The 12271-nt window shown below is 30.6% G+C and overlaps 2 protein-coding genes across 15 annotated transcripts; both read right to left on the bottom strand.

Moving 5' to 3' along the window:
- Positions 1 to 1583: 1583 nt before the first annotated feature.
- LOC11439998 (E3 ubiquitin-protein ligase ATL42) lies at positions 1584 to 3301 on the bottom strand. The gene has a single exon (XM_003620529.4). The coding sequence runs from the start codon at positions 3165 to 3167 to the stop codon at positions 2037 to 2039; it is 1131 nt and encodes a 376-aa protein (XP_003620577.2). The 5' UTR covers positions 3168 to 3301; the 3' UTR covers positions 1584 to 2036.
- A 3381-nt stretch (positions 3302 to 6682) lies between these two features.
- On the bottom strand, positions 6683 to 10394 carry LOC11427493 (ninja-family protein mc410). 14 transcript variants are annotated; one of them, XM_024785557.2, is made up of 4 exons: positions 10242 to 10392; positions 9887 to 10064; positions 7700 to 8936; positions 6683 to 7398 (listed from the first exon to the last, which is right to left on the bottom strand). In XM_024785557.2, the coding sequence occupies exons 3-4, from the start codon at positions 8676 to 8678 to the stop codon at positions 6914 to 6916; spliced, it is 1464 nt and encodes a 487-aa protein (XP_024641325.1). In that variant the 5' UTR covers positions 8679 to 8936; positions 9887 to 10064; positions 10242 to 10392; the 3' UTR covers positions 6683 to 6913. The 14 variants fall into 14 exon arrangements, with proteins under 14 accessions (XP_024641325.1, XP_024641337.1, XP_024641331.1 ...); XM_024785569.1 differs by having other exon boundaries at positions 6803 to 7398; positions 7700 to 8696; positions 9887 to 10000; positions 10242 to 10297; XM_024785563.2 differs by having other exon boundaries at positions 6914 to 7398; positions 7700 to 9020; positions 9887 to 10000; positions 10242 to 10394.
- Positions 10395 to 12271: the final 1877 nt, after the last annotated feature.

Below are 12271 nucleotides of genomic sequence, written 5' to 3'. Positions count from 1 at the left end.
TTATTAAAAGTCTTTAAATACTTCCACCAAAAAACAAAAAAAAAAAAGTCTTTAAATACTATCAAAATTTGTATAGAATGAAAGTGACTAGTTTACGAAACACTTAATTGACATTATAAGAAATTGGACAACTTTAGAGATTGTGTTCAAAAGTGTATATTGTCAACATGCAACATATTTCTTTTTTATTGATTGATATTGACATGAAACAAATTGGTAATTTACGTCTATGGTTTTTAATTTTCATCCATATGGAAGCAAATTCGATGAATAGAGTTAGACTTTGGAAGAGTTTCTAATATTGGTTAAGCATATATACAACAATATCAACAAACTTATCAAGTATGAGTATTTTTAGTTTCTTGATGTTGTTTAACTTTTGGGATCCAACATATATTTAGGCCAAAAACTAGCATTGAAAAGAGATTCTTCTATTTCACAAAAATAAAGAGATTCCTTCATACAATAATTGATTAAAAATAGTATAATTTTATTTGAAGTTTATCTTTCAACCTTTTATTAGATTACAAGTTTTCTTATTAAATTATCATAACAAGTAGGTGATTGATTTTTTATTTTGAAGGGAACAAGTAGGTGATCGATTTTTTTTTTTTTTTTTAAATAACAAGTAGGTGATTGATGTTAACATAAGTATTTTTATTTTAATATATAAAATACTTTTTTTGACAAAATAAATAATAAAATATTTGCACTCTGGTTAGAATTAGTAGGATGTAGTAAACCAACTATAAGAAAAACAAAGTAATTACTATGTTAAACCATCAAATTTAGTCCCTAAATTTTCACTCTCTCCAATTTAGTCATCAACTATATTAATTTAAAATATAGTCCCTAAAATATATAAAAAGTCGTCAATTTAGTCTGCAATATTAAGTTGTTATGATCTAAATTGACGAGTTTATTTTCTGTATTTAGAGACTAAATTAACATATTTTGTATATCTCTCCTGAAACCCTCACTTACTTGAACGTTAGAGATTTTATGTATGTCAGACACACATTAGTAACGCCATCTTCCGCCACATTCAACCAAAACTTTAGCCGGCCGTCGTCTTGGATCCATTTCGAATCACATGTATGGATTTGTACACGTCTAAATGGTACAAAATTATTGTATATTAACCGTATATCCAAACTAATGTTAGGATGATGAAAGTTTTTCCTTAATTATAACTGTGAGGCTTGTGAAAAATATTTGAACTAAATCTATGACTTTGCTTGTTCATCTAGATTCATCTTTTTTATGAATGCACAATTTTTAAGGTTAAATTTCTACATTTAGTTTCTTATCTTGTGTCTTTAAGGCACAAATTAGCAAAATCCATTATTTAATTATTATCACTAATCCTCATTATTTTTGTATCTTACTCAAGAAAAGAGTTAAGAGAGAGGAAATAAAAAGAATATAATATTTTTTTTGGTCAAGCCTAAGTTCAGTTGTTAATAATGCACAATTTTATATTTTGCAGCAAAAGATAATGGAAGTCATATAAAATATGACCAAGATTATTTGATCACAGCAAAATTAAGCTGTCTTCTTGTTGTAAATCAATACAAAATCGATTATGAATTGAAAAACAAAATTAACTAATCCAATTTAAGTTTACAAATGTTTCTGTTCTTTTCTTTTCTTTTCCTATCATGGAATGACTAACAAAGTTTCTATGGAGATCATAAGAATTAATGAAACAAATTAAAAGTGAAACAAATACAATAAATGTGTACATAATTTTTTTAACTGTATACTTAAACTGCGCTCGAGTGTCCAAGGCTCCTACCGCATGGAGTCTGAGAAGGATAGATGTACGCAATCTTACCTCATACCTAGAAAGTTGGTTCAGTCGATAAGAATTCAACTCAAATCTTACAATGAAATGAGTTTTAATCCCGATGTCAATGTGAGAACCTCGTTTGTAGAAAAATGTGTAATTACCTCCGTAAGCATGAACTTTCTCTGACCCTGGTGAGCCTCGAGGATAAGCCTAAAAGTAAGTACCTAAAGAAAGTGAAAATGGACTATACATCAACAAATGATTGTTGTTTATTCTGAGATTGTTGAGATCTTTTTTCTCTATTCACAAACCATTCAGCTGTTCTTCTTGCAATTGGAAACCAAAGCTTCCTCCTTCTTTCCTCTTTAAGATTATTTTCGACAAAAGAAGAATCTTCAAACACCCTTTTCTTCATGTCAAAATCTTTAAATCTAGAAACACCAGTGATTTCGGACACCGATCTTTTCTCACCATCATAATCTTGAAATTTTGATTCCATGTTATTGAACCTGTTACTTGATGAAGCATTAATCATTTCTGAATTCAAAAACATAAGATCAGAAGAACTAACATTGCTCCATCTATGCTTAAACACAACATCAGATATAGTAATCTTGTGATTATGCTTATGATAAGCTTTATTGTTAGAATCACTTTTTTCTATAAGCAATTCTTCTTCCTTTGAAATAATACCTTTTTCTTCTTCCTTAAATATAGTAGTAGCTTTTCCAATTTTCCTAAAGCTGCTTCCAATACTAAACCTTGATGAACCATGTTGATTATTATCTTCTTCTCTTTCAACAAAGATCTCTATGTTTGATTCTTCACTTACCAACATCCTTAAACTATTTGAATAAGCAAAGGTTGTTTGATCTTCAATGTTGACTTTATGTCTGCAAATAGGACAACTTGAGTGTTTCTCAAGCCAATGATCAATACAATCAATATGAAAAGCATGTTTACATTTTGGTAACAATCTTAAAATTTCTATGTCTTCGAATTTCGACAAACATATTGAACATTCCAACCCTTGTTTTGAACCTTTGAGAGAAGAGAATTTGAAAAAAGGAAGTGATTCAATAGCTGTTTTGTCAATTCCTGAAAATCTTGATCTTGATCTCATAAGTGTTGCTAATTGATTATTTGGATCATCACTTATAGGAAGTAATTGTCTACGGTGACATACTTTGGCAAAAATAAGAAGAATGAATGTTAAGGAAAACATGAGACCTAGGATTGCTATGACAACAACAAGACTTGGTTGGAAATTTGAAACAGCATCTTGTGAATTTGTAGTTTGTGTTGGTGATTGAGCTCTAATATGGAAGAATAAGGTAGAGAGAATCAAAAGGGTAATACCAAATTGATTCATCATGGTTCTAATTCTCTCAATTCTCCAAGCATTCTATTGTGTGTAGCATAAGTACATAAATTCTAATTGATGAGTTGAAACTTCAAAGCTTAACAATTTTTATAATTAATTTTGTTTTGGAATTTTTATATCTTGACCTTAACCCTCCAGTTTTTAAAGAAACGAGTCCTACTGATCAAATGTTCAATCGAAAGGTATATAAAGTCTGATCAATGATTGTTTTAGTGAGAATTTTAACTTAGATTATCTGAACGATTCATCTTTAGATAAAATTTAATAACCATTTGAACTCATTCACTCGGTTCTTTATTATTTTGCCACATCACCTCAATTTGATAAGAATATTGAAAATTATTGGTATAACATGGAAAAATGGCGGTTGTTGTGCATGCAATATTATTATATGTTTCTACCTCAAATAGAAACCTTCCCTTATGTCACTTTTCTTGGTTTCTTCTTAGACTTTGTTTAGTGTCTCAATTTGATTCTTCTATTAAAATATGTCAATAAAATATTGATAAATTGAGTAGTGATCCAAAGGTGGAGTGACCAACGGTTGTATTCAACTCTGGTTTTTGACTTTAATAGGCGTCTACGTCATGTCACATATAATACATGACATTGTCAAATTCACTAGTTTAATCCACACGCTATCTTTCTCTTCATAAGGCATGGAATAAAAATGAATTTTTTTTACGTAAAATATAATTAAATTGACTATATTCATATTGATAAGTTGAACACTTTCATTCGGTTCGAACTTACGAGATCTCTAATTAATTAAATAAGTTTCAGATGATGTTTATCACTTTGTTCTATATATCAAAGAAATTTAAATATCACATCTTTTTATTATAGTTTGCAAAGCATCTAATGTCAAAGGTAGTAAAGTACATAAACTCACAAAGGGAAGTGTGTAGGTAATCGACACTTCCATGAAGGATTTAGGTTTTAGCTTTAAAGAATATAGAATTTTTTTATGAGAAAAGTCTAATCTTATCATTTGATAAAAAAACAAAATTAACACAAAAGGGTGTACGTAGATATGGATAAGGAAATCCATATAGGAAAAATGAGACTTTCAGATTTTAATCAGTTGATTTCAACTTTAAATTTGTTTTTGATTTACCGAACTTTAAATCTGAGTGAATCCATAGATCATATTATCTAGGTTTGTTCTACACAAATTTTTTTAGTGTATGAAATTTAAATCCATGTAGAAATATTATTACCTTAATAACAAAAAAAAAATGATAATATATACGGATCTTTTACGGTATATTGACAAATTCAATAATTTTGGGAACAGTGTTTTCTGAATATAGAACATAGTTATCAAACACAGACTAAACCGACCAATCGAACAGATTCATACAACATCCGTTTGAAAAATAATGAAAATGACAAAAGTTGTTACCCCATCACATTCCACAAATAGGAGTTTAAATTCTAATCATCAGCCAAAAAATGACAAATTGCATTGAAATTGATGCATTTTTCACTCTCCTTCCTTACAACTTTGTTATATTTTTTTAGAGTTTTAAAACTTTACAATAGAGACTAAGTTAACCGTATTAGTTTCGTTGACCTAGCATAAGAAACTGTTGAAAAATCATGTCGATAAAAAACAAATCCAAGTTGATTTTGTGAATATTATAAAACACTAATCAAAAAAGGACATGCATGTCTTGCTGTTACTACCTAATTAATAATGTTACCTAATTCAAGCTGTAATGTTTCTAAGACTTAGTAACAAAGATCTACTTACTCCGTTTCAAAATAATAATCGTTTAAATTTTGAGTGTAATTTTTATAAAAACGAATAAATGTGTTGATTTTATGATAAAATTAGTATATTTACTAAAATATTTTTATTAATTGTAATTAATTGAGTAGTTAAGTTGGATGAAATTTATTAAATAAGGGTATAATAATAAAAAATAAAAATAAAAAGTTGCATTGGTATTTTAAAGTAACAGTTATAACAATTATTTTGATATAGAGAAAAAATATTAAAATGATCATTATTTTGAGACGGATGGAGTAACACCTTTGGTCAAAACAATTAAAAAAAATCCCATTGTTTTTATGGTGACAAGTGACAACATAAGAAGAGATAATGCTAATGATACGTGAAACACACGAAATAGTTATGCTTGAACAATTGTTCTTTTCTCTGGCATCTTGTCAAATAAAAATTAAACTAAGTAACCCAAAAATTAACAAAGTTATTGATGATTATTATACACTGCTTGAAATAGAAGAAAGGGATAATGCTATTGATACGTGATAGTGTGATATAACATTGCTTGATATACTATATCTTTATATATTGGGATTAAGTCATGACAAGTGAGATTACTTCTGAATTTAAATTTTCATTAAATAATCACTTATTACATAAGAGATTATATATAACTTGTGTCGATAAGCTATATTAAGAAGAGCTTATAGAAATAACTTAGAGAAAAGCTTGTAGACATATTAAAAAGTTGTTTTGATAATTAGTCCAAAAATAAAACAAGAATAAAAGTTGGCACAAGCCTTCATCTCTTTCTATATTATTATTATCTCTTGCAATAAATGAGGCTCCGTTAGTACGTGGAGAAAACAAAGGAAAATGGTTGTTGGATAGGATTTTTAATTCCATTTGAGAAAAGAGAGATCTAAATATTTTAAGGATTTTAAATTAATAAAATCATTTTTTTAAAAGGTCAAATGATTCCATTTTCAATTCATTTGAATCTACAAAATCTTATAAAATCATATCATTTAAGATTTTTAAAGAGTGTCTCGTTAAGATTTCTCGTATTCTAAAACTCACAACATTCACAAACCATGCACACCAATCACTTGTGTTAATCCTTGGTGAGATATTTAACCTTGCAAAATAAAAGTAAAAATAATTATTTTGGGAGTTTCTTTTCCCGACCTGTGTTCAAAAAAATTACATGTGTTGGCGGTATAAAATCAAAAAACTACATTTTTTTTCTCAAAAATATACTTTCGAAGTGAGAGTAAAAAATTATCTTCAATTGGTATTTTTTTTTTTTGAAGGAATTGGTAAGTTGACTCATCTCTGCAAGGGTGTAGGTTCAACTCTCATTGTCAGCGTGAGAATCTCTTATATAGATGATGATACCATTCTTTGAATCTAGAAGTTTGTCATAACCCTTTTTAATCTATCGTATTATATTTTCTAGGTATAGCTAGTAAGGCTCTAAAAACCAATCCATTTCAAATATTTTCAAGCCATTTTTTTCTCTTTTCTAAATCCTCTAATGTCAAGGGAAAAGTTAAAATTTAAATTGAGTAAAAAGAGTTTAATTAGTATACTCTCTCATTGTACAATTATTTTACACATACATCCAATTATGTTTTGTCGTGTCAATGAATGAATATGACGACTCATGGGTCAAAAAATTGACGTGGCAAGGCATCATCGGATGATGTGTAAAATAACTGTATACCATCAAAGTATAATAATTCATAAAAAAAAAAAAACTTACACGACAAAATTACATGCTTAATTACTATTTAATATAATAGATGATGCTATAAAGCTCAGCCATTATTAAATACAACTACAATTTTGATTGCAGCTGCTGCAAGTAAATAAAGTGAAATAGACAAATAGAAAAAAAATGGTAATAAACTCATTCATCTCCACAAAAATTATGGAAATTCCAGATTCTCTTGTTGAGAACTACAATATATAGAGTACAACCTGGAGGGTAGATGATAGTAATCTAACTGTGAGAAGAGGAACCAAGATTACCATTTGGTAAGCTTCCCAAAACCGAATTGCTATCTGAATTGGCTTGTTCGTCATTTGCATGACGAACAAAATCCTCAGGAGTCATGTGAGAACCATGACATGCACAAACGATTCTGATTTGGTTAGTGTTGTACCTGTAAGTAACACCTGATATTGTCCTTCCATTTGAGCTTGTGGTGGATACCCAAGGCAGATTTGGGTAGGAACCACTTCCTCCGAATTTCACATCCGCGGTAAGCCCTGGCTTAATATTTGAAAAATCAATGGTGGAACCTTCACCTTTCGGCTGTTCTGGTGCATCTTTGCCCCTGAGGTTTGTGCTGCTTCCTTTCACGTCTTCAGGCTGTGAAGAGGAGCCTTCTTCAGTGACACGCTGTTTTCCATCACCTTTGGTTCGTTCTAGCGGCCTGCCTTCATATGGCATGGCCTCGGATATATTGTTTAGGTGTAACGCAGCTGCATCGACACAATAATGACATAATGTAATTTCCAATAAAAACTCGGTAAGTATCAAGCTACAACAATAGAGCTTGCGCATGAAAAAGAAAAACAAATGTCTATAACAATCGTTAACTTTTCATATATAAATCAGATCCAACCCAATTCAATATGCAAGTCTTCCAACCAATTTTAGAATATTTGGTTCAGTTTACAAAACATTTTAACCAACAATTTATCAATTTGACTTAGATCTTTGAAGTTCTGAGTCAGGTATATTTGATTAATTAGAAATAATGTCCATTCAAATCACAATTACCTGAGTTAGCTGGACCTCTCCCAGCAAAGGAAGGATGAAACTGTTGGGGACGTCCCCATGAGCTATCCTTATCCAACATGGGAAGCTGAACATATGGATGTCCAAACATCATCGGCAAGCTTCCATTACTCACAGATTGAGCTCCTGCACGTTCACCGGTTGTAGTTGGCATCATATGCATCACTCCAGGTATTTGAGGGTTTGGTGCCCCAACAGAGTTTGACTCTTTTGCCGAAGTGTAAGGTCCACTCATCATATTCACTTGTTGAGCAGAAAAGGGAGCACCATAAGTCATGTTTGCATGCTTGAAATCTTTTTCTGTGGATCCGGTAAATCTCTTCTGCCCATTGGCGCTTGAGTCAGCGACTCCACGAACCTCTTTCGAAGCATCAGAAGAAGCACCGACCCTAATGAATCCTTTAGAACCATCACTATGGTTGGAGAGAGGCCTGGAGGTAGAGTTCTCAGCTTCAGAATCAGCCACGTCTTCATTTTCTGCAGTTGAACCATCTTCTGTTAAAGAAATGTGAGATGCTCTTGCCCTGTCATGTAAATCACCATGATGAATGTCGCTGTCATGCCTCTTTAGATTCCGTATGTCATCAAAAGACATCCTTCGCTTATTTACTGCCTCTGACCGTTTATTTTCCTCAATTTCAATTGGTTTATTATTGTTGTTTCCAACCAGAAATCCTCTTCCATTTAAATTCAAAGAAGCATTATCGTCATTGACCTTTGAAAGGTCACTAAAGAAATTCTCCTCGGGCTTTGAGGAATCAGCCCTTCGGCTCCCACCGCTTGATTCAGGCTTCTGAGGATCGGTATTAAACATGCTCTTAAAATCATCAACCATCTTGCCACCTCTACCGTTTTCTTCTCCCCTAGTATCGGAGGAGCTTCCATTCTTACTCTTTGCTTTGGCTGATGAACCACCAAAAGATAAACCCAAACTGAGCTCAAGCCCGCTATCGTCCTCCATATTGCAATATCTCTAAACCTATAAAATCCAAAACAGATCAAATAGCTAAATCATCATATCTTCCTCACTAAACCCATGCATCAACTTTTAACCGTCCTCAAATATCTGCATTAAGTTTGATTTTAAACAAGGCAAACCATTATTAGTTGCATGTTACACACTCAAATAACTAAAATATTAACAGTTTTGTAAACTAGCAGCTATAGCCAAACTGAGCTAAAGCCCGCTATCGTCCTCCATATTGCAATATCTCCAAACCTATCAAAATTCAAAACAGATCAAATAGCTAAATCATCATATCTTCCATACTATACTCGCATCAATTTAACCATCCTCAAATATCTGCATTCAGTTTGATTTTAAACAAGGTAAGCCATGTCAGTTGCATGTCACACACTCAAATAACTAAAATATTAACACACGGTTTTAATTTATTATATACAATGAAAAATGATTTACATTGGTAATCAACTGGAATAGTTGAGACATTACAAACGTTTGACTTAAATCGTATTTAGAGATCGTTTGTGACAACTGAATCACTTTTATAAATTTTCATTCGTTTGTTACAGAATTTCTATTTAGAGATCGTTTGTGACAACTGAATCACTTTTATAAATTTTCATTCGTTTGTTACAGAATTTCAAAAAAATGAGAATCCGAAGGAAAAAAAATCTAAAAACTTCCTCAAATGAGAAGCTGTTTTTAGTAGCTTATCAGAAAATCATTTTTTTATAACTGATTTATTTTTAAAAAAAAAATAAACTGTGATTTTCATTCTAGTAAACAAATACAATACAGCTTCTGCTTTTTCTATAAAACTCTAAATATTAATCTCTAAATTATTGAGTATCAAAATCACTTTTTTTTATAATCCGTAACAAACAAACCCTTACTCTTGAAGTCACACATGAATAGTTGTGATCCGTTGACGAAGTAAAACATTTTACATTGACCACGTATCAAAATTCAACATTTATCACAATCATAGTTTTCATATACTCAAACACAAAATTAACAGTAAACAACTCATTGCTATTTCTATACTCAATGACAGATCAGATTCCATTAACAATCCACAAAATCAAAACACAAAACTATCTACTTTTCAAATAAAAACAACAAACAAGTAACCAAATTCAACTAAAAAAACATCCAAATTTAGAAGCATCAAAAGCGAGTATATATGAATCAGATAAAAACCTCACCTCAATCCTGATCTAAATCCTCCCTATCTCACCAACTCTTTTTCAACTGATTTCAACTATTTGTTGCTTCCAACTCCAATCAGAAGCAGCTCAAAACCCTAGAATACACCAAATCTATAGCTATATGATCAACCACTTCTGTTCATCAAAATCAAACCTTTATAGTATCAATTCGTTCCTTGAATGGTAAGAAAAAATGGTTCAGGATCCGATCGGAGTATAAAAGCTTAATTTGAGAGATAGATAATTGGGGAAAATATTAAGAAAAAATTGTGAAAAACTGAAATTAGGGTTTATATGCAAATTATTGGAGAGTGCAGAAGAGAAAGAGGGTAAAAGGGGAAATTGAAAATACCTGATTTGGGAGAGGATTGATCAAACCCTAATTGAGGTTTTCATTATGCAGAGATCAGTGGAAATTGATAGTGGAAGCAAAAATATAGGGAAAATTTTGGTTATAAGGATAATATATTTTTTTGGTAAAAAAATATTTTAAAATTATAAAAATAAAATTGTCAATGTTTATTTGCCAATGTGATTCTCATGGTTTAGTGAAGCTGCTATGAATATGACCGTACCATGTCATAAAAAAAAATTACTTTTTAAATTTAAAATTTTATTAAAAAAGAAAAAACAAAGTAACCATTGGAGTTTAATATAGTAAAAGAAGTTATAGTCTAACCAACCAGGTCGAAATCCTAATCGAGAGGGAATTGGGTCGATATCGAAAAATATTTAGTTGGTCGCATGAATTTAGACACATTATTTAGGGTGTGTTTGGTTTGAGAGAGAAGTTGTGAAAAGAGAAATAGGTGAGAAAGAAGTTGTGAAGAGAGAAATAGATGATAAATATAGTGGATTTGATGTGTTGTTTGATATAAGAGAAAGAGAAGAGAGAAAGAAAAGAAAGAAGTATGTTTAATTTTTGAAATGACAAAACTATCCTCTTACATAAAAAAAAAAAACAATGCACAATTTTATGTTATAAATTTCAATGAAAATAAATTTTTAATGTTGTTTACAAAAACTAGTTGCTATAAACAAATTATTTACTAAGTTCGTCATAGTCATTGTACATGTATCCATAAAAAAATAAAAAATAAAAATAAAAAAACTCATTGTGTACCCTATTGAAGAACTACCTAGCACATGGACAATATGTATCAAATTAAAAGGGTAATAATGGAAAAATGGGAAAAAATGTTTGTCTCTCTGCATTTCTTCTCATGACTGTGAAGAAAAGAAAAGGTGGCAAGGGCCCACAAAATTAATCTCTCTCTTTAAACTCTCTGCTCCACCAAACAAGAGAAGTTGGACACTTCTCTTCTATCTCTCTCTTCCCATCTTCTCTCTCTTGTAACTCTCTTCAAACAAACACACCATTAGAGTTGAACATTTTTGTTTTTTGTCATGCATTTGAGAAAATGCAAAAAGTGATAAAATTAAATATTAAAATAATTATATGATATATATTTTTCTTTTAAAAAAAGGTATTTTGTTACATGTATAAATAATGTATTCAAATGATTGTGATCTAATAAGACTTCGTTGGTTATATTTAGTGTCTCGAATAGAATTCAATCCAATAGAGGAAAACTTAGGAGAGAACGTTATGTATTGTTCTTTTTCTTAAAGAATTGATCAGATATAAGATTGACTTAGTGGTTAAAGTGAAAGTGTTAAGAAGTTAAACAATATAAGTAGATCAATAATTTGATCCTCACTCACATTATAATATTAACAAATACAATTTTTTTTATGGAGATTTAGATATTTACTTTTCAGCCGCTTCAACCAAATGTTAATGTTAAGGAGACGATTTATATTGATAGGAAAAAGTCTCTTGATGGCGGTACAACGCCTAATAGTGATGGGGTCTCCAGAGGACTTGGTGATACTTTAGGGTGTGGTGTTGTTCACAATTCTAACTGGAGATGGATAGGAGGTTACATAAAGAAGATTGGAGCTTATGATGTCCTTTATGTTGAGATGTATATCTATCACCACTTGGATCTTGTGTGGAAGGAACCGTTTCTCATCTCATATAGGAAAGTGACTTCAAAATTCTAACTAAAATGATTATAAATGACTACATGTTTAATGGGAGGATTCTCACTTTGGTTTGGCACATTCACAATCTTTTATTTTGGATCGACATAGCCAACATCACCACACTTTGGAGAGAGGAAAACTACTGTGTTGATTGGCCGACCAACCTTAACTTTTCTTTAAATTCTTTAAATTATACTATTATGTGGACTCCTCCTAATGAACTTCTTGGATAATGTTTTCAGAATTTACATGTTTAAAAATGTTTGTTTAATTTCATAGTTTTACTTTAAACTTCATCTCTCTTTTGTACTTAAAAAATAAATAATTTAGGTT

The sequence above is a fragment of the Medicago truncatula genome, chromosome 6 (assembly GCF_003473485.1).
Source record: "Medicago truncatula cultivar Jemalong A17 chromosome 6, MtrunA17r5.0-ANR, whole genome shotgun sequence".
Taxonomy (NCBI): Eukaryota; Viridiplantae; Streptophyta; class Magnoliopsida; order Fabales; family Fabaceae; genus Medicago; species Medicago truncatula.
This window is presented reverse-complemented; position numbering and strand designations above follow the sequence as displayed.